Raw genomic sequence first — 23,078 nt, 5'->3', positions numbered from 1 at the left:
TATGGCTTTAAATGCGATTTTAAGGATTTTCGCCAACCCAATCTTACAAATTTACAAATCCTGAATTTCTGAATCATTTTTGGATTCTTTTGAAATATTTTCCCAATTTATAGGTAAATCATTATTTGACACAATAAAATTTAAACAAGGATTATCACAATTATTTTCATTTACTACTTGATCTAATGGCAATCTTGAAATAAAATCAGCTGGATTGTTTTCTGACTTAACATATTCAATATCATAACTATAAGTGGATAGAAATAAGGCCCACCTTTGCAGTCTATGTGCTGCTAAAATTAGCAAACCCTTTTTCCCTCCAAAAATAGTTAATAAACATTTAGAATCAGTTCTTATTGTAAATTTACGCCCGTAAAGATATTGGAAAAATGTTTTAACACCCACAAATATGGCTAAACCTTCTTTTTCTACTTGTGAGTAGTTTTGTTGGGCTTTAGTTAAAGTTTGTGAAGCAAAAGCAATTGGTCTTTCATCGTTATCAGCATAACGATGAAAAATTACAGCTCCTATGCCAAAAAAAGAACTGTCTACTGTTAAAATTAGAGGTAGGGTTGGATCACAGTGCACTAACACTGGAGAAAAAGATAACACCCTTTTTACTTTATTAAAAGACTTGACAATTTTTACACCAATAAAATTTTACATTTTTCTTTAACAAATTATTTAAAGGTTGCAAAAGAATGGAAGCATTTTTAACATTGAAAATGTTTCTGTTATCCTATATAAGGGAGCCCAAATCGAATTAAAATGCTACATTTGCCACATCATGACGTCATATATACAAGGGTATAGGAAATCTCGGCGCAGCGGCGGCAGTCGGCCAGCGCGCGCAAAAACCATTACATCGCTAATTGTTTATTGATATATCTTTATTAGTTTAAAAGCAAAAAATAAGGGGTTTGCTTTGATACCTTGTCAAGACATAAGCGAAACTTTTAAATTGTTTCTTTTTTTTCATTTAGGCCTTCTGTTTTCGTTAAATGAAAGTTATATTAAAAAAATCTATTTTAAACCAAATTTTCGCATGATTGAAATGATTATGCAGGTTTAAAGTTTTTTTTGGTCATAAGCGCTAATGGAAATGTTTTTTTGTAAATAATTATCAAAAATTACTCCCTACGAAGACTTTATTGTGTACTGGATCAAAAAATAAGTATTTGTTTTCTCTATACGGTGGTATTAATATATCGATTTTTGATGATAGTGCCCTTTTACCCGGTCTAATTTTGTACTACTTTCGGAATAAGGGTCCCCATATCATGTACTGTACTGTATCATTCCATCCCTGAAAAATTTAGCTTGTGACACCGAAGTGAGAGGTAACGTCAAAATAAGCTTTAATCTACCTACATCATAGGTAGGTGTAGGTACTCTAGGTATATTCTACCTAGTAGCTGAACTAGCTGACAGTAGTAATTAATTTGTTATCCGATAAGTAGTTGTCATTATATAAGTTTAATCATCTTATACCTCCTATAACGGCAGGTTTTGGATTTTTCCTGATTGGTTTGTTAAACAAAAATATACTGGGCATATAAATGCCTGTTACAGGTTAATTCGTTAAAGAAATATGTTACACACATATTATTTTAATAATATTAGTATAATAGTAATCGCTATATTATGTTATAACACATACATATGTATTGAATGTACTTATTTTAACCAATGCATTGTTTTGTTTTTTTAATCTCACAAATAAGAAATATTTTATAGTTTTTATTATAAAAAACAGTGATTATACAATTTATTTACACCACTTACACTGTTTTCTGTAAGGGGTGTAACCAGGAGTATATTTCGTAACCTCTTACGATATAAGAGGGCCCCACAAAGTGTTTTATTACTTAATGCTTAAAATTTAATAATATATTTGTACATAAAATAAAATAGACTAGAAAGTCAATTAATTAATATTGACGTAATTACTAAATAAGTACAAGATTTTTTTTTCTAATTATTTTAGTGTATTTTTAGTCACCCAATTATAAAGGAGAGATATCCAACCATTGCATTATTTTACTCACAAATAAATGTTTTATGGTTTTTATTATAAAACAACGATTAATTTATTATACACTCCTTAACCCAAACACTCCAAGTAGGATATTTCTTGACCCCTTATTTAAAGTGGACAAGCTTTATTAGTCAATGTTTTAATTACCCAGCGTCTTTAATAAAAATCTAATGTAATTTTTCATAGAAATGATCTGACATAAAAAGCAAATTTTATCAAAAAACTTTTTGATTATCTACAAGGAGTAAACCGCTGACAAATGTCTGTATAATAATGCCAAAGTAATGCCAAAAATACAAATTAAATACCAAAATTTCATATATATGCCCCACAATCCATACATATATAAAAGCTCAAAGGGTTTTTTTGTTGCATCCATCCCGCCGAAACCGCTTTACCAATCTTGATGATTCTTTTTTTAACTGAAAGGTATATATGTGTAGATTTGTTATGAAGTATTTTTATAGTACTTAATGGCTATTTCTTTGTGTAAAACGACTAAATACTAAAACATACCTGAAAAACACCTACACACAATACCTCCAGAAATAAATTATTTGTGATTGTCAATGGTGTGTCAGTTAGATTATATATTAAGTCAATATTAAGTTTTTAGATATTTTAGAGTGAGTTCATGCCGCCAGCTTTAGATACATAAATATTAGCACAAAGGTTCGTTTAAACGACATTAGTGAATTAGCTACACAAAGCGATTTTAGGAAATTCATCCTCTTAGAGAGTAAAATTATCTCGGAACAGTTTGTTGTATGAAAATTCCTTACTATTTGGTCTAGAAGAATGAAATCCTACAAAAAAAATTAGAAGAAATTTTTGAAATTCATCAACCAAATGGGTAATGTTAGTAAAAAATTTATATAAAACTTGGTGACCTCTGGATTATACACACAAAAAATTGGCACAAAGGTAAAGCGAATTTATGAAATTTATACCCTTAGGGAGTAGAATAGGGAATGAAAGTTTGCTGTACGAAAATGCAATACTATAACATTATAAACCAGACAGTATAAAATTTTATACAAGGGTTTATTTAGTGACATCATAACGAAATATATCTTCCTCAATTATCTTTCAAAGAATAAAAAATAACCAATAAAGAGAGTATTAGTGCTCTTAATAAATAAAAAAAAGATGAAAAATAAAAAACATCTATGCTCACTAGCTCTCTATAAAGAAGTAAAAAATCATTTAAATCAATGCATAAACGATTCGAGGTGTAACGCGAACGTAGTCGCGAGAAAAAGCTAGTAATTTATTAAATTATTTTATTTAACTCATTAATTTTCATTGAAAAGGAATTTTTGTAATTCGCCACTATATTAGTTAAAAACTAAGAAACTCATATCAAATTTAAGTTTTGCGATTTTGACTTATACTTTTACAAAATCTGAACACATTTTAAAAAGAAAAAAGTTTTTCATAATATTTGTGTAGATCGACTACAAGTTGTATAACATAAATTTCTACGACCGGTCTACCTAGTGGTCTGCAGCATCGCCTTGTGGTGCAAACGTGGGCCTGTTAATCTGTGACGTGACGCACAACAGCCAAGAAAAACAGAAGCGTGGCTAAGAATTTAGTAATTTAAAAAAAAGTCTTTTAGATACAGTAGTAGGTATTAAAAAGTTTTGTGTTTAAATGGGGTTTGCCTTTGACAGTTAAAAAATTATATCGTAAAGTGTAAGTTTCCGTAAGAATTCTTTATCTGTCATTGATCATGATCTGTCATCATGTTAACCTGATGTTTTGTATGTTATTTTGTTTTTTTCAAAGTTTTTTTGCTAGCTTGTTGTACGGATAGGTGCGATCGCATAATTATTATTGAGAATGTTTTATTTAATTTTAACATTACTACTTTTTCAGTGAATCTGTAAATCTGTTGTCTTTTTTAAGTTCGTTATTTAAACATATGTATGTAATACACTCATATTAACACTAATCATATTTTTACCTTTTTATTCATCATTTTCAATGCCCCCCCGGCTGCATCTTTGTAAAAGACCTGTGAATTTTTATAAACTTATAATAAAAATTAACAAACCCCAAAAATGATTTTACTTGTTTTACATCTTGAGGAATTGGAGCTTCCAAAATGACCTTTATTTTATCTTCACATGATGTAACCCATGTTTATCAATTTTATACCCTAAATAAGTTACATACTCTTTAAAAGAATCACATTTATTTATAGAAATTGTCAACCCATTGTTTTCAAGTCTTTTTAAAACCTAATTTACTCTATTTATGTGCTTTTCTCTAGTTTTTCCTGTTATTAAAATGTCATCAATAAAATAAGCCACCCATTCTATGCCTGACAATATTTTTTCCATAATGCCCTGAAAAATAGCAGGAGCATTTGCAATGCCAAATGGAAGTCTATTATAAACAAATAACTGTGGTGTAATGTGGTGATTTAGTGTTTTTATTTTGCTGTGTAACACCAAAGGTTCCAACCCTCAACTGTAATAACAAATAACTCTTGGGAGTACTAAGAGTTATTAATAGTTTTGACTCCGAATTAAGTTTAACCTGTTGATAAGCATTTGATAAATCAATTTTTGTAAACTCCAATCCCCCTCTAAACTTACTAAATAATTCATTTGCCCATGCGCTGGAAGAATACTTCCTCCTTAATCGGTACTTGAAGGTGATTTTGGATTACCGGATTTTTAACATGGCTGCTGGCTAATCTAATGACCTTGTCAAAATCCAGGTCATCTTTTCGTCAAAAATTTTCTGCATGATCACTGGTTCGTCTAGGCCCATGATAAATTTATCTCGTAAAACCACGTCCAATTCCGCTCCAAATGCACATTTTTGCTGCCAACGATCTTACTCGTGTCGCCCATTGTTGTACCTTTTCGACCTTATTTTTCACTGCTCCATAAAATTTATAGCGTGCAGCAAAAGGACTAATGGTTGATTGAAAATGCTTGCTGCAAATTTGTATTAGTTCCTCATATTTCTTTTCATCCGGAGACTTGGGAAGACAAAGGCTATGTAGTAATCGGTATGCTTCTTCATTACAGGCATTCAGCAGGACCTCTCATTATATCTTTGTCAGTAATTTTCTTTGCTATGAAATACTGACCCAATCGTGCTTTAAAGATGCTCGAATCTGAATCTTGCAAAGAAAAGACGTGTACATTTCCCATCATGGAAGCCATTTTGTCTCGATGAGTCGAGGCACGTGCGGTACTTCCAGAAAATAACGGATTCTGACACTTACTAGGCACTCGCGATACCGGTTTATAACTGAAATCATTCGATTTTTCCTCGTCGCCAACTGTAATGTCTGTAATATCGTTTGGGGGTAGAATAAAAGACACAATTCAATATTAATGAAGTTTTAATGTCAAGTTATTCGTATTGCTGCCTGAACATTTGCAGTACTTGCTAACTCCTGCGCAAAACTTAACAATGCTATGTTGTCGATATTTACATTATTTACAATAATATACTACATATACAGAAGACCTATACGAAAAAAAAATACCTATCATTGAGTGCAGTCTCCACAAGGAACTGATTATATAATGTTAAGCCTTTCATTAACCCAGATATCTAAGATTTCTGCAGGATCTTTCAGAATAGAGTAATAAGCTCCAAGTTTTCTTAAATGGTAGTTAGCTATTTTTATATTATGACCTTTAAATAAATTAGAAGTCATGTGCGAGAGACCCTCAATATAATGCAATTTGCCATACTTGACATCCTCACCCACCACTATGTCAGAACTAGGCACTAAGTTATTGTTAGTGACAATAAGAGGATTGAAAGTCAATAGAGGCCGAGAGGTTATAAAAGAGATACAGGCGAAACATATTTTGAAACCTCGCTCAAATGTCTAGAATCTTTCAAGAAGTTATGTCAACAGTACGCGATTGGTGGTCTCTTCTACTTTCTTAAATATATTTATACTCAAATTTGTTAAAATAAAACAAACCATGTTCAACAATTTTTTTTTTCCTAAACATAAGCTAACAGTAAGTAAACATAAAATAGTTAAATATGTTTATCGCGTCCACAAATATTTCTTGTACATAAATATTTCTTCATTTTCTTTTCTGTGCAAACGAGTAGGAGTAGCGAAAGACACAGATTAACAATATTTTAAAGCATTGTGGCGATAGACGAACATTTTTTAAATTTTGTGTTTGGTATGTAAAAAAGAGGACTTTTTCAATATATCAGAGAAAAAAGGACAGTGAGATCATAAAGAGGACAGTCCTCTGGGATAGAGGACGGTTGGCAACCCTACTCATCTGACCACTCCAGTATCCAAGAAAGGAACTCCACGATCGTGCTTTTCTTTTACTGTAAAAGTTAGGTTCGGTTAGGTTAGGCTTTATCAAATTAATTAAAAACGTTGAGCGAGTTATTGACCTCTTCAGATGGTAAGGCAAGTAATAAATCGTCTACATATTAAAAATTGAAAGCAATATGGACGGTAATTTTATCAGTAATATAGTATAATAATTTATTAATGACGATTTCAGCTAGTATTGGAGAGCAAGCACCTCCCATTGGAAGTCCCTTTTTTGTCTTTAAAATCCGTTATTGAAAGTAAAAAATGTATTGCCTATTATATAAATATTCAATAATCTCTAAAAATATTTTTAGGAATTACGCTTTAATTAAATCCTATCAAGTGAAAATGCTCTTTTACAATGTTTAATATGAGTTTTAATGAAATATTCGTGAAAAGTGAAGTTACATCAAAAGATACCAAAACATAGATATTTATATAGGTATTTGGTTTGGAAGTTATTGATTTTTTCAGCAAACTCGAAAGTATCTTTGATTCTAAATTTGATAAATGATGCAAAAGACTGTTCCAAGATTCTAGATATATATTTCGCCAGTGGCTGTGTAGAGGAGCCACTACATGAGACAATAGGACGTAAAGGCAGATCTTTCTTATGGACTTTAGACGATCCATAATACTTTGGATAAATTTCATTATAAGTTGTAATTTCTTTCGCCGTAGCTTCATCTAGAACCTTACAATCTGGCAGTTTTTTTATCGACTTGTTACATGAAGTTTCAACCATGCTAGTGGGATCTTTGTTAATGTTTATGTATGTAATATTGTCTTTCAAAAGTTGATATGACTTCTCCAGATACGAAGCCCTGGACAAAGTGGCAGTGATATTGTCTTTATCTGATCTATTTTTTGCAATAATATTATTTTTAAGTAGTTTCCGTTGGATTAACGCCCAGCAGTATTTACAAAAAATAAGTATTTTATTTTGTAGATTTTCTTGCAGCGGCGAAATACCCATATAGGATTTTTCTGGAGGAATATTATTTTTTCCAAAAAAAGTATTTTTTTTGTAAGATACTGCCTTGTCCATTACTTTTGAAATTATATTTAACAACGCAATTGGTCTGTAATTGTTTACTGAGGTCAACTCTCCTATTTTATATATTGGTACCACACATGACGTTTTTAGAAATCATATCACTATCTTCGAAGTTAAAATTTATATCCTGCAGATTTCCTGAAACAATTTGCGCATGGTGGTCGGAACAATCTGCATGAATATTATCTATTAATATAGTTTCTAAATTAGTCACGACATAATTTAAGCCTGTATTAAATTAAATTTAATTAATTTAAACCCTGCCGGAATCATGATACTTTTCCCATTTAAATGACATGGGATTTTCTGACCTTTTGCATTTAATTTTTTATCTCCAAAGCAAACGAACCTACAGCTTCGACAAAGATATATTCTAAAACAAAATTTTACGCTCTCAAAAAAGTTCACTTTGGTGTTCTCCATAAAGGCATTCCTTTAAAAGTTATTCGGGATTAAAGTTATGTTCATCGTTTTTATCATAATCATTTAGGTTTTATTGAAGTTTTCTGTGATAAAATCATTAAACTCTTTTATAATTGCTGTAAAAAACAAGCTTATCAGTTACAATAACGGAAACAATGAATTACTACTTCTCTTACGATTGTGTTATTAGTTTTTTTTTTATCTTTTTTCAATCACGTTTCTTTGTTAAGCAACTTTTTGTAGCGTTGGGGTAAGTATCCTTGTATTCTTGTACAACTTGTAGTAAATACTGTTTTTGGTCTTCTTTAGTAGACAAAATGTTGATATAATCTTAAGTCAACTGAACTGCTCTTTCAGCTACGTCATTAACAACTTGCAGATTATTCACAACATTCAAACCTCCCAAGTAATCATTATTAGTTGACCATTTTTCAACATCTAACTCTAAAAAAATTTTGTTTATGTGAAATCGATCAAAAAAATTACTCGAATTGGAATTAATGAAAAAGTCAGTATCTTTTTTCTGTAAGCTAATAATTTCAGTGTCTGGGTTTATTACGACGTTTTTACTACGTAGCGTTTAGGGGAATCAAAATCCATATCTTCATGGCACTTTAATGTTTTAACCATTTTATGCTTTATGGAAAGTGGTACATTTGGACAAAAAAAGCCAATATAGCAGTTTTAAGTAGTAATACAATGATGCTCCTATGACAACTTACTGGCTTCAGAAAGAGGTTAAAGATGGCGGCCATTTCCAAGATGTTAAAGATGGTGGCCATTTCCTGAACTATCCAGATTCGGATTGCAAAGACCTCTAAGAAAATAATCCAGGATTTCGGCTGGTCCAGCCCAGTGTTGCCAAATTTATATTTTTTCTATTTTTTTTTTAAATATTTTTGCCCCCAGGGAATTCTGTGCCAAAAAAGCCTAAACAATGGGCCTGCGCAATGCGGCCTAACCAATTCCACCAAAAAATATACATAAATAATAATAAAAAAGCAAACATATTATTATAAGAATATTATTTGCTCACCCCGTATATCGAATATAATCTTACGCAACGCGCCCGCCCAGCCATTAAAAGTCACAAATCATTTAATTTCTGCGTCTCGTATGATAATTAAAAAGTGAAAGGCTACCGTTACTACCGTTTGCATAAGTAATTGGCGAATGTGATCATACGCAACGCACCCGCCCAGCCAACCACTTCAAGGTGTAGCAATACGTTGCTTTTCTTAGCGAACGACTGGTAGTAGGTACGATCTAGTCACTTACTTGTATTAATCGTTATAATAGGTCGTCGTCGTCGTTAGAGTTAACGCGATGTCTGTTTTAAAGTTTAAAAAGGTGTCATCGGATGCGTTCCAGAGCAACCCCATTATCAGCGGGATTGGATTTATTCAGTCCTCTCGATTGTACAATCGCCCCACAATCAAAATTATTAATAAATACGGGACTGCAAGTGGAAATTCCTGGAGGATTTTTTTTCAAGATTGAAGCTCGGTCAAGTTTGGCTTTGCACTATTCCATTCTTTGTGGAGGTAAATTTCGCCACTATTAAAATATTCATTATTTATTTATTTTGTTTTTTCTTCATTCCAGCTAGTGTTATTGATGAAGGCTATCGGGGCGAAGTTAAAATTTTTGGAGAACTGTACACTGTACAGCTGACGATTTCAAAAACTTTCCCATTGAATTTTTCCGTTATTATATCAACAGTTTGACATTATTAATTAAGCAATATAATGGACATTTATTTGTCGTTTTCGCATCACAGTTTCACAATGCACATCATTCCATGTTAGGATACAGTTTAAACAAAAAAAGTGTGAACATATATGTTTGATACACAAGTTTTATAACAATCGACTATGGCAAATAGCACATAAGAGTCGCTTAATTTCTCTTGTATTTTGATGTGTATATTGTTCACAGGTTATAAAAAGATTTCAAGTTAACGCCTCCTTTTTGCTGCCAGGGCGAATCTGGACGGGGCCGACTTTGTTTACGCGGAATCCGAACCGCGGTCCTCGACTATATCATGGTCAATGGCCTACCGACTTGGCAAGTGTCTAAATCGACTCTTACTCACGAGATATCCGATCTCGTCCGGCCTCGAACTGGCGTGAATGAGCAGTGTGTGTCAATAGATTTTACACTCTTGCCATGGAACAACACAAACTTTCCAGACGGTCACCCCTCCACATGCGCGCATCGTCTATCGTCGCTTACCTTGGACCGTTGCCTAGACTACTATAGTATATAACGTACATATTACCAAGGAATAATAATTTGTGTATCAATACAGGGAGACAGAAAAAAAACTGTAAATACTAAAATTGCTATCTTACTTGCTTATATTACTTCAGCGCACTGAGCAAGTGCAAACCCGTATACTTCTTATTTTATTTCTCTGTTTGAAAGTTTACACATAAGAATTGTTTCATTTCCTTATTTTACTTTTAGTTCCTGTTTAACACAATAAGTATAGATTGATGTTGATTTGTCGGTTGAGAAAAGGGTAGTATATTATTTTCTTCTGACTCACTCATTGTGGACTAATACTTATTCTGTGATGAAATATAGTGGAAATAAAAGGATGTGGGATAAGTTATTATTATATTATCGATATTTGTAAATGTTAATAATATAACGATATTAATATATTTTTGTTTTTATTCACTCATCTCTATAAGCGAAAAGTTCATACCAATAGATCCACCACCACTTTCTCTTTTGTTCACGTATAGCTTCCTCCTCTCAATTTATGAATTGCTACTCTTCGTTTCTTGTTGTTTTATATCCTCCTTCTCTGAATATATGGGGTTACCTTTTCCTCGGGAGGAGGAGGTTACCCTATATATTCACTACCAATGGTCTATTTACGGTTTATATTTTAAATGTGCGTACAGTGGCAAGTATAGCCTGTCCAACGACAAAATTCTTGACAGTGATAGATGTGTCTGTAGTTTTAATTTCAAAGTAGTATATTTTACAAAGAAATAAGTTGGTACAATTGAATACCTATATTTAAAATTTGAATGACAAGTGATTACTTCAAAATATTGTAAAAAAAACTTTATAAAACTGAAAAAATCTAATCGAGTTATTTAATTTAAAAAAAATACGGTATGTGTACAAGCAAAACATAATATGTGAAACAAACAAGGATGTATTTTACACAAAACACCACATACCAAAAATATATGTAAAAGAACTATTTACTTACTTTCAAGCTTCAAGGAACTTCCTGCATTTATTATTATATTTATCAACATAACTCATAAGCAAATAAAAAACATTCATATTGCACAGTAATAAATAAAACACAACTAACTTACTGAATTTTTTACCTTAAAAGCTGATCAATTAACTTTAATCTTTTTTTTTAAACCAGTACCCTTTGACATTGTTTCTGCAGTACTATAATCTATTATTTGCCTATTGTGTGATGTTATTTTACAGCTACTTCAGTTTTCAGTACAATATGCAAGATGGTATACAAACTTTACTGATTGTAACTTTATTTATGTATAAAACTCTCTGTCTGGGCGCCGAATATTAACTATAAACAGTTCTCTGGGTTTACAGTTTGTAGCGTTTTATTTTTCTTTTTATAAAATTCCAAATTTTAATATTGCTGGCGCCATCTATTCGCTAGATGTTAAACTTCATTCAGTACAGGTAGCGGTTCCTTTCCATAAAAACAAATTTCATTCAGTATAGACGATAGAGTTCACTTAATTGCCTTTGGTCATATGACCTGTCAATTCGAAGACTTCCGTTTTGCGAAAAGGAGGAAGGAGGCTTTTTCCGAGAGATTGAGATCAGAAAAAGACGCGTGGTTCAGCGTCCGACGAATCTCAGAGAAAAAGGGCTTTCTGAAACACTTTTCCTAACAGTAAAGGCACGGGTATCCAAAGGTGGAGATTTGAAATCCTGTAGAATATACTGTTCAGAGCCTAGTTCGTGTTTTTTTGGCCTTTTCCTGGAATAAGATCACAGTAAGTGTATCTACCATTTTGTATCGCCATGTCTAACTAAATTTTATTTCAGTTATTCCCGTTTTTTATTTATTTTGATAATGTTTGATTGTGCATTACTGGTTTGGATCAGCATATAGTTTGGCTATATTTTGGAATGTGTACAGCTGATTTTCAGACCGTAAGTTATTTTTTTTGGTATTCGGTGACTGTTCTGAGAGTTTTTTTTATATAGAGTAACTGGCGTATAAGAAATTGACGTATAAGTAATTGGCATATGAGTAACCACTTTTGAGACAGTATTTATGACTCTACATTTATTCTACTGATATCGAAGACTCCTGCTACTATCGAAGAGTCTACATCCACTTCCGTTAGTCTGGAGACTGCCTGCCTATCTGTTCACTACGTCATAAATTAAAAAAAAAATACAGATAAGTTCTAAGTTCAACACACAAGGTATTCCCTAAATTTTTTTTACTTTGAGATAATATTTTGAATATCTCTGTGAATTGTTGTCATTTATTCCATATATTATAGTCAAAATTTACCTTTTAGTTAACATTATAAGTCATGCTTTGTCCTTAACGGTACGTTTTACTTCAGTATGATCTTTTATGTGAGAATCGCTAACACGGATTCATTTTTGAAGGTTATTGTACACGATTTGTTTCGAAACATCATCGTATTGGTACTTACATAAATTTCACCTGTTTATATATTACGTAGTATAGTATACTGAAGAGAACTTTAACTAAATTTGAGTTTACTTAAAGCAACTAACGATTTCATTGGGATAATTGAAACTGGGTTTAAACTGATTGATAATTGTGTTCGTTTTTAAATAAATGTTCAACGTAGGATAGTTATATCTGATTTTATTCTTGATGAACATAATAGACCCTTATTGCTGTTGATTATTTTATTTTAGCTATTTCATGATCAAATTTTCTTACTGGTTTCTTACTTTACCTTTTCATACCCAAAGTAAGTGGCGCCCTTTTACTGTCTTTGACCATTACTATTTGAATACTTAACATCAATTTTAGAATCTTTGCAGCCTATACATTATTACTTTTATTTTATTATTTAACAACATTATTAAGTCACCACAGGTCACAAGCCTTACCTACGAACCCAGCTCTCCTCTAACCCTGAGCAACGGATACCTTTTTCTTTCTGTTTGAGTGATGACAGAAAAAGTCGTCACACAAATAGAAGAATAAAGAATATGACGCCCTGTCACGTGGGGCTTTACTTGGTTTAATTGGCTCGACTTAGTTTAATTGGCTCAATTTAATTTAATTTGCTTCACTTATTTGGTAGACTTTGTAAAATAATTTTTGTTAGGCTCAGATAAATTTTCTATAAGGCAAAGACTATAGTTTTGAAATTTTATTTTCATTATTTCTGTAATTAAATTCTAATAATTTCAGTTCAACAGCAATTTTTTTGTTTTATAAATTCTTGAGGGTGTTTGTTTATCTATTTAAAACCCAGATAAATAACTTAATACGTATTTCTGACTACATTTTTTATTGACGTTTCGATTTTGATTTAAATATACAGGTATGGTTATATTTTGAATATACAGAGTGGACATAATTTCAGTATACAGGGTAGCACTGTTAGTATTTCATAAAATTTTGGAATTTGTTTCGAATACTTGAATCTTTTTTGGTTTTGACATTGAACATATTTTCTTTCTGATAGTTTGCGCCGAATCATAACAGCTTTTTGTTAAAATTAGTAAGTTTTTCTGAATCATTTAGTCTTTAGTATTTCATATAGCTGAATTACAATGGAGAAAGAATCTTTTAAAGTTAATCATTTACGACAAGTAGAATTAGATTACGAACTTCTTATTAGGGGTATTAAAACATCTAAAAATGTTGACAGTAAACGTAAAATTTTGTCAGGTCTTTTAAGTAGAGAAGTAAATAACCCTTTTTGTTTAGTTAATATGGAAGATTATCCTGTTTCTTTTGATCAAGAAATTTCAGAAATTAAAGCAACTTTAGATTCAATTTCCTTGTCAATTTCTGAATTTGAGGGTGGAGTAAATGATTCAATGTTCAAAGTTATAAGATCTCGTCTTGCGCATTTGGCTGGTAGAATCAAGAGAATAATTTTAGATGAAAATCGTGCTGATGCAGAAACTATTCAAACTGATGTTTATACTAGTTGTTATCAACTTGAAGCTGACCTGCTTGTCAAAACTTCAGACATTAATGAAACTTTAAACGTTAGTTCTGTTCCTTCAGGACCAGTTATTAATGTACCGCCTCCTATTGTTACTTATGTTGCTAAACCTTGTCCAGTGTCAGACTGGCCTATTAAATTTAATGGTAATCCTCAAGATTTATTTTCATTTTTAGAAACTGTTACTGAGCTTTCTGAATCACGTAAAGTTAGTGAACAAGATTTATTTTCTTCTGCAGTAGAACTTTTTACTGGTAATGCTTTTATTTGGTATAGAAGTATTAAACAACATGTCGCAGATTGGAAATCTCTTGTAGAAAGATTAAAGAAAGACTTTTTACCACCAGATAATGATGATAATATTTGGTCACAAATTAAATCTTATAAACAGCGAAAAAATGAAAGTATTTTAATTTTTATAGCAACTTTAGAGAATCTTTTTAGTAGATTAAGTAAATGCCCTAGTGAGGTTACTAAAATAAAAATCATTAGACAAAATTTACTTCCTGAATACATTACTCAGTTAGCTTTAGTTGATGTTTTATCTGTGTCTGAACTGTCTAATTTGTGTAGAAAATTAGAAAATGCTAAACATCAGAATGAAAAACATTCTAGAAATTTAAATGTTTCTGAATTAAATACCACTCCTGATTCTAGCTCGTTTGATTCTCGTCGCGTACAGTTTAGTAAAAAATCTAAGAATGTAAATGCTCAGAACAAAAATAAAAATACTACTGCTAGGTCTCCTTGTTCTGCTGTAGCGTCGTCGTCTTCTGACCCTGATATGGTAAATACTTCGAGTATGCCCCGATCTGTAGAAAATTCAGGTAAGGAAACAGCTTCGCGTTTAGTTTGTTGGAATTGTTCTGGTCCGAATCATACGTTTCATGATTGTCGACAGAAACGTAGGGTTTTTTGTTTTAAATGTGGTAATTTAGGGGTTAAATCACCGGCGTGTCCAAAATGTTCAAAAAACTAATCGGACGAACTCGTGTTTCTGGTCATGTAGTTCAAAAAAAATTCAAACCCAGAAATTTATTTTCAGAATCTGATTGGAAAAAGTGGTTATTATGTGTTAAAAATTTTTATAGATCCACCACTACCAATCATAAAGTTTCTCCTCTTTTTTGTCCTAAGGTATCTGATAACAGACCTTATATTTTAGTAGAAATTCTTGGCGTTGAAATTTGTGGTCTTTTAGATTTTGGAAGTACATCTACAGTTATTGGAGCTGCTGGTATTCCTGTTATTGAGAATCTAAATTTGAATATTAGGGAACCAACTCATTTGTCAATTAGTACTGCAGACAATACTGAAAAGAAAATAGTTGGTGTAGTCGATCTACCTTTAGTCGTTGATGGTTCATGTCAAGTTATCAGTGCTATTGTAGTACCTTCATTGCCTCATAGTTTTATTTTTGGTTGTGATTTTATCTTGCGGTTTGATCTTATGGAAGATCTTAAGAAGAATTGGTGGGAAGTCAACTCTAGATCTCAGCCAAAGTTTTCTTCATTTCCCTATAACACTCATGCAGTAAATATGTTGTGTACCCTTGATGATTTAACACCAAATCAGAGAAAACCAGCTGAACTTCTTATTAACTCTTTTGACAGTATTAACAGTGATCATGGTCTTGGTCGTACCGATAAAATTACTATGTCAATTGACACTGGTGATGCCAAACCATTTCGTCAAAAACCTTTTTTAATGTCACCTTATATGTCAAAAATCTTAAATGAGGAATTAAATGATATGCTTAAACTTGGTGTTGTGGAACCTTCTAATAGTCCGTGGTGTTCCCCAGTGCTTTTAGTTAAAAAACCAACTGGTGAATTTCGTTTTTGTTTCGATGGTCGATCTTTAAATCAGGTTACAAAGTATGACTCCTACCCTATGCCAAATATAGATAGAATTTTAAACTCTCTTCGTGGAGCTACGTATATTTCGAGTATAGATTTGCGTAAAAGTTTCTGGCAAATTCCATTATCAGAGGATTCAAAACCAAAAACTGCTTTCAGTATAGTTGGTAGAGGTCAATTTCAATTCACTACGGTGCCATTTGGTTTGTGCAATGCCGCTCAGACACAACAAAGACTTGTTGATGCTATTTTTGGACCACGTTATGAACCACACATTTTTTGCTATTTGGATGATATAATCATATGTTCACCCAGTTTTGAGGAACATACCAAATTGCTTTCTGAAGTTAGAGACAAGTTAAAAGATGCTAACTTAACTATAAATATAAAGAAGTGTGAGTTTTTCAAGAAATCTTTAAAATTTCTTGGATATATTGTTGGCTCTAATTCATTAAGAACTGATCCAGAAAAAATTTCAGCAATGTTAAACTTTCCTCGCCCTACCACGACGACTGAAATTAAACGATTTATAGGTTTGTGTAGTTGGTACCGTCGTTTTATAAGAAATTTTTCGACATTAGTTTCACCCATTAATGATTTGTTAAAAGGTAAAAAGAAAGGTCAAGGAATTCAGTGGAGTCCTGCCGCTGAAGATTCTTTTTTGAAAATTAAACAACTTCTGGTTTCTGCTCCAATTTTGTCCCAGCCGGATTTTTCTAAACCCTTTATTATAGAAACAGATGCATCTAACACCGGTCTTGGTGGAGTTCTTCTACAAAAAATTAATGACGAAGACCGTGTAATTTCTTATGCTAGCAGATCTCTTACTAGATCCGAGCGGAATTATAGTGTAACTGAGCGAGAATGCTTAGCTGTTATTTTTAGTTTGGAAAAATTTCGTCCTTGGATTGATGGCGTACGTTTTACCGTTTGTACAGATCATTACTCTCTTTTGTGGCTTAATAAATTACAGAATCCTACTGGTCGTCTTGCTAGATGGGCTGTCAGACTTAGACAGTTTACTTTTGATTTAGTTCATCGTAAAGGTTACATATCGTAGTTCCTGATTTTCTTAGTAGAATACCTGGCGATGATTCTCCTTCAGATATTTCAGATAATGATTCCTTTGTATGTCCACAAATTTCTATTTTGAATATAGATTTAGATCATACTGATGCATGGTATGAGACAATGAAGCGAAAGATTTTAGCTTCGCCTAGTTCATTTCCACAGTGGAAAATTGAAGATGGTTTTCTTTTTATTCCGTTTATTAGTTAGTCACAAGTTAAGTTTACCTCGATTTTTCCTCCACTTAACTTCAAAAACACAAAACACATAACTAATAACACAAACCAAAATGCAAAAGCAATTTGAAATCGGTATTTGACATAATTTGACACAAAATTATAACCTATAATTTGGCAAGAGTTTGACAAGCCTCAAAAATCTTAAGTCGGGTTCATACGCATATGCGTACGTATATCGTTCATCGTTGCATCAATCCAATAATATTGAAATATGATCTGTCATTTTTGAAACAAACCAATAAAACTGGTTAAAAACAACAAGAGACGACGCACGACGGATTTATATATAAACAAATCCATAGTTAACTTAAAAAACATTAGAAACTTTTTTTAGTGAAGTAAATAGATTGGTATGGATCGTCATCTGCTTATTTTCTGTCATCATCTGTCGAAATCTTATCTGAGAAAAAAGTAGTACCAAAGTAGTAGTAAAAACAGAGTATGGTTCTTTTTCTATAGTACTGTATTTACATTCATATTCGTTTAACGTTCTTGAGGCATACGCCACTGGTTTGTCTGATCCAATATTACTGCTCCGATAATTAAATTTGATGCGTCTGTTGTAAGAGTGAATGTTTTAGTAAAATCAGGATAAAGTGTATAGAACCAGTATAGATGTTTTAAAAGAGTTTATGACATTTTCATCGTGTATTTTTTTACCTGTTTAAGGCAATAAGTTAGTGGTTTTGTTATTCTTGCCACATTGGGAATGAATTTTCTCTAGTAACTTACTAATCCTAAAAAACTTTTTATTTCTTTAGGTGTTTTGGGGATGGGAAATTTTTTAATTGCTCGTATTTTTCTGGGTTTGGTTTGACTCCTTGGGGTGTTATTATGTGTCCTAAATAGTTGGCTTCATTCTTAAAGAAATCTGACTTATCTAATTGTACTTTTATAATTTGCTTCTTTTAACTTTTCAAATATTTGTTTTAGTCTAGTCACGTGTTCTTGTAGTGAGGTTCAAAAACATACTATATCGTCTAAGTACACTAAACATATCTCATTTTGTAGTTCTTTGAATATGTTATCCATTAGTCGCTGGAAAGTCGACGGTGCATTTTTAAATCCGAATGGCATTCGCTTGAATTCATAATGTCCATTTTCTGTAGATGGCTTTGGCATATCGTCTTGATGCATTTCTATCTGATGATTGTCGCTAGCTAAATATAAAGTTGTGAAATATTGACTTTTCCCGAGTTTATATAAGATTTCCGTTATGTTGGATAGTAGACACTTGTCATTTAATGCCTTCGTTTAGTTTTCTAGAGTCTATTACTACTCTCCATTTTTTTGGGTACGGTCCATATGGGACTTGACCATGGTGATGTCGATTTTTATTATTCCGTTGTCTGACGTTTTCCTTATTTGATCTTTAACTTCATATTTATAGATTTCAGGGTCTCTATATCATTATACAAAAATAGGGGTTTCGTCTGTTGTATTAATTTTATGCTTCACTTGATTCGTAAACGTTAAAGGAATTTCTTTTGAGTAAAAAATATCTCGATGTTTATTGAATAATTTTCTTATAGTGTCTTTTTCTTCTTTGTTAGAATGATCTAAATTAATATTTTTTAAATTGGATTTTAATAGATTGTCTTTAATTTTCTCGAATGGTACATCTCTGTCTATGTCCATTCTTTCTAGGAAATTTATTTCTTCAGTGTTTATAATTTCTATAGCAAAATAAAACACTAAATCACGACAATACACCAAAATACTTTTACTTTTGCGCTGCAGGCGTGTTTCGCTAACCATGTTAGCACCATCAGCAGATGATTAAAACTAAACTAATATCTACAATTTGAGCGTTTATATACTCGCCCAGTGGGCTACGAGTAGGCGAGACAAAAAACTAGCCATGCGAGTCAAAACCGACCGAGCGTAACAATTAATTACAGAAAACTAGAGCAGTAGGAACAGAGAATTGGAGGGAATTGGGTCATTGTCTCTGTTCATACTGTCTTTACATTTAATAATTTTGACACTCTCATATGCATCTGATTGCCTGTAATTTGAGACTTGTTTAATTAATTTTAAATTACTAATATCTGTACAATGTTCTTTATCAACAATATGTTCAGCAACGCAAGATTTATCCGGTCTACCATATCTTATCTGACCCATATGTTTTTTAAATCTAGTTAATACTGATCTTTTAATTTTTTATTTTTGTTAACCATATATTGATATAATTAATTATTACCATAAGATATTCCCTTCTCTAACAATTACTTATTGTAAGAAATATAAGTTCTAAAAATTAAAAAAAAAATTTAATTTTTAGAACTTTAGAAAACTTTAGAAAATATATTTTTTATATTTTTACATATTTACTAATAAATGATTAACATAAACTCTGAGTTTATAACTGACTACTGAATATATATTGTAAAGAATAATTTATAACTAATAGAATGAATATGATATATTGGTAACACCTAAATAATAATAAAAAAATACTTAATAATACTAACAGTAGAACACTACGATTTATTAGAACTCAATTCAATAAGGGCATTGGCAAATTTATCTTGAGGTTCTTCTACAGGGGGTCAATTTTTGGAATTGATCGTTTGCATGCGAACGCGCAACTTTGCGAGTGTTAGAAAACGAATGCGTTTTAAAAATTCAATTTTTCAGCCATCTTCGCATCTTAATTTGCGATAGTCGTGAGCGTACGCAAAATTACGAGCCGGAGTTGTGGCAACGTCGACAAACCACAGTGAAAAAACTAAATTCTTTCCAGTTTAACCGTATTTTTACTGTTTATTTACTTTTCATTACTTGTTGTCGATACTCGAGGTTTGTTGGTCAAGTGGGTTAATATGGAAAAAAACGTGGAACTAATATTACAGAAAAGCAAAAAGCAACATTAATAGAATTTGTAAAGAAGAGGCCGCTTTTAATTAGTGGAAAGCAAACTAGCCATTACACTGCAAAAGATGCAGCAAAGGACTGGCAGGATATTTCAGCTATTTTAAATAGTATGCCGGGAGCCGAGAAAGATTGGAAAAGTTGGCGAAAAGTAAGTACCTACTGCCTGTTTTAAATAATTTCTCGGTTATTGATACAGCTTATACCAGAGTTGACTTGAAACATGAAAATTGGAGAAATATGAGGGGTATTTTGAAAGTTTTTTTTTTTATCTTGAAAACGATAAGCAATTTAGTGCAATTTAGTAGCGGTGGGCATAGAAGGAAGGAAAAAGTTGTGTTCTACGGAAATTCAAATAAACGAAATATAGTCTAAAGTCTGAAATCTAATAAGATAAATGCCCCTCCTCATCGATTCTTCTTTTTTTCTAGAGTAATACATATTCATTCATATTTTTAGGCTTGGCAAGACCTCCGAAGTCGCACGAAAAGTAAGCAAGCCAAGAACCAAATGTATGCAAATGGAACAGGGGGTGGCAAGAAAATTGACGATTCCTTAACCAGTGTAGAGGAGGAAGTTCTCGCTATAATAAAGAAGGTTTCAGTCGAGGGGCATGATGTCGCAGAGTCAACAGTTACAAATTTTATCGTTAACGAACAAGAACGTATAAAAAATGTCACCAGTAATGAGCAAGCACAAAACCATGTATTTGAAGAAATGAAGACCCATACTACAAATGCTTATACAACATCTACAGATATAGAGAGTGAAACAGATAGGGAACTGTTGTCGCCCTTAGCAAATATATCTGAATTACAACCACAAAAACAACTTCCGGAGAAGAAAGAAAATGAAAAAGGCAAATTACCAAAAAAACTTGATAACCTCATAAACTCAGCAGTGGCGGCCACCACTTTTGAATCAAATTTAAAACAGAAGATCACTTTAAAGCAAGAGTATTATGCTGAAAAACTGGCAATACTGAGAAGAATGGCCGAGGCTGAAGAAAGGAAAGCAGATTCATTGCAAAGGATCGCTACAGCTATTGAAGGAAAGCAAGGAATGCTTGCAGACCTACCCAGATATCTTAATTTAGATTAATTTAGTAAATTTTCATTTAGTTTTGTTTCAGTATCTTTATTTGTATAAATTGTTAATGCATTACTTAAAAAATAGGAAACATAAAAATAAATTATAATTGATTTGGTCTTTGAAAACTTCTTGCAACTGTGATTCTAGCTCTTTGCCCATCAGCTAGTTCAGGATTAATTGATCTCGCTACATGCAGGTCTTGGTCTTCTATTATATCATTTATGATTCCAAAATCGACTTCTATGCCCTTGCCTTCATCAGGATCCTCAGGCGGCAAGGGTACATTATACTCGATGCATATATTGTGCAGAACAACACATGCATTAATAATTTCGCAGGCCTTCCTTGGTTTATAATGAAGCACTCTGTGCTTTAATAAACAACGGAATCTGGCTTTTAAAACTCCATTACAACATTCTATTTTGACACGTGTGTGTTTATGTCTCTCGTTATAAGAGCTTTCAATGGTATTGGGTTCCACATTTTGAAAGGGGATTAGTAACCATGTACGAAGCGGGTATCCAGAATCTCCTAAAAAAACATTTTTATTAAAAATAATTTACAAAATTATTATGAACAAATACTTACCCAAAAGGAAGTAGTCAGTGTGACCTGCTGCATGTAAGTCTCTCAAAAATGGTAGTACATTTGATCTACTCCATATGTAAGCATCGTTCGTGCTTCCTGGGTACTTTGCATTCACATGTAAAATCTTGAGATTTGCGTCACATATCTAAAACAAATTTGTTACTTGTTAGTAAACCAATGACACATAAACATTACCAATTGGACATTTATCGAATGATAATGCTTTCGGTTAACGTAAATATGTTCTGGATACTCGGGATCCTCGATGTTTGGTGGTACAATGGCAACATGTGTACAATCTACACATCCTATCACTCCCGGGAACCTATGTATTCGAAAAAATCTACAATGATAATACGTAATTATGCAATAAATACCCGTATTGCAAAACCATACTGTTCTCTAATTCTGTTGAGTTTTTCAAAATTATTTGGAAATTCAACCCATTGATCGAATATCTCTGGATGGTTTAGAGCGTTGGTAACTTCATCAATTGAATGAGAAACCGAGGCTTGGCACATATCGATGTATTTATTTAAAGCAACATCCGGCTGATAACAACCACTTCCGTAAAATTTCAAAGCAGCTAAAATCTGAAATTTAATGTTACTTAATAGATATACAATAAGAGAGAAAAATGTTACCCGGCTTTGCACATCCAAATCAGTCTCTCTTCTTTGTGGTCGCATGTACGGCTCAAGTAACTGAATTAAAAAACGGCACAAATCTTTAGATAACCGAAATATTTTAATAAATTGCCTTTCACTCAGTTCTATGAACGCATTCCCCGGATTGCGCAAAACATTACGGCGGTATTGCAATTCTGCATTTTCTAGGTTTCGAATGGCCAAAACGTTCATTAAGTCATCCATTACTATTATTTTTACACCTAAACCCAACTACAAACTTGGAACTATCAAATCTACTATGCGCACTTAAAAAACATATACTTACACGATGCTGTCGATCCGCTCGCAAGACAACGCAGGGAAATTTGCTAATACGCAAAAATGCGAACACTTAAAAATTGGATTTTAGTGTTGATCGAAAAGTTGCGAACAATATGCAAGGAAACGAATGGTCAAAAATTGCCCCCCAGGTCTATTATAAAAACTAAAGAAGGTGTTCGAGGCAGGAGTCCAACCTGCTGTATTTTTAATTATCTCTATATTTACGCCTGCTTTATCACAGCCGAAGTTGTAGCGTGAAGTACACTATGGGCTGAAAAAATGGACGTATCTACGCCAAGTTTAAAGTATTTTTAATCCACCCACTTAATGTCTGAGAAGATGATGAACGATGTGGTTTTTTATGGGTAAGAA

The 23,078-nt window shown here is 32.3% G+C and overlaps 2 protein-coding genes across 3 annotated transcripts; one reads left to right on the top strand and one right to left on the bottom strand.

Moving 5' to 3' along the window:
- Positions 1 to 20,051: 20,051 nt before the first annotated feature.
- Positions 20,052 to 21,208, top strand: LOC115883513. The gene is made up of 2 exons (XM_030901883.1): positions 20,052 to 20,227; positions 20,536 to 21,208. Exons 1-2 carry the CDS (start codon positions 20,189 to 20,191, stop codon positions 21,175 to 21,177), a joined length of 681 nt encoding a protein of 226 aa, XP_030757743.1. The 5' UTR covers positions 20,052 to 20,188; the 3' UTR covers positions 21,178 to 21,208.
- Positions 21,209 to 21,240: 32 nt separating this feature from the next.
- LOC115883512 (putative nuclease HARBI1) lies at positions 21,241 to 22,850 on the bottom strand. Of its 2 annotated transcripts, XM_030901881.1 has the most exons (5): positions 22,401 to 22,850; positions 22,153 to 22,349; positions 21,952 to 22,099; positions 21,757 to 21,901; positions 21,241 to 21,699 (listed from the first exon to the last, which is right to left on the bottom strand). In XM_030901881.1, the coding sequence occupies exons 1-5, from the start codon at positions 22,626 to 22,628 to the stop codon at positions 21,269 to 21,271; spliced, it is 1,149 nt and encodes a 382-aa protein (XP_030757741.1). In that variant the 5' UTR covers positions 22,629 to 22,850; the 3' UTR covers positions 21,241 to 21,268. The 2 variants fall into 2 exon arrangements, with proteins under 2 accessions (XP_030757741.1, XP_030757740.1); XM_030901880.1 differs by having other exon boundaries at positions 22,153 to 22,850.
- Between the last annotated feature and the right edge of the window lie 228 nt (positions 22,851 to 23,078).

The sequence above is a fragment of the Sitophilus oryzae genome, unplaced genomic scaffold (assembly GCF_002938485.1).
Source record: "Sitophilus oryzae breed Bouriz unplaced genomic scaffold, Soryzae_2.0 scaffold_1931_pilon_pilon, whole genome shotgun sequence".
In the NCBI taxonomy this organism is placed as follows: Eukaryota; Metazoa; Arthropoda; class Insecta; order Coleoptera; family Curculionidae; genus Sitophilus; species Sitophilus oryzae.
The sequence above is the reverse complement of the archived record's forward strand: the minus strand, read 5'-3'. Positions and strand labels throughout refer to the sequence as shown.

Bases quoted from the DNA above. Each gene is read 5' to 3' on its own strand.
- LOC115883513 (XM_030901883.1), top strand. From the start codon at position 20,189: ATGCCGGGAGCCGAGAAAGATTGGAAAAGTTGGCGAAAA. The intron at 20,228-20,535 runs GTAAGTACCTAC...TCATATTTTTAG, and splicing joins ATTGGAAAAGTTGGCGAAAA to GCTTGGCAAGACCTCCGAAG.
- LOC115883512 (XM_030901880.1), bottom strand. From the start codon at position 22,628: ATGGATGACTTAATGAACGTTTTGGCCATTCGAAACCTAGAAAATGCA. The intron at 21,902-21,951 runs GTAATGTTTATG...AATTTGTTTTAG, and splicing joins ATTCGATAAATGTCCAATTG to ATATGTGACGCAAATCTCAA. The intron at 21,700-21,756 runs GTAAGTATTTGT...ATGTTTTTTTAG, and splicing joins CACTGACTACTTCCTTTTGG to GAGATTCTGGATACCCGCTT.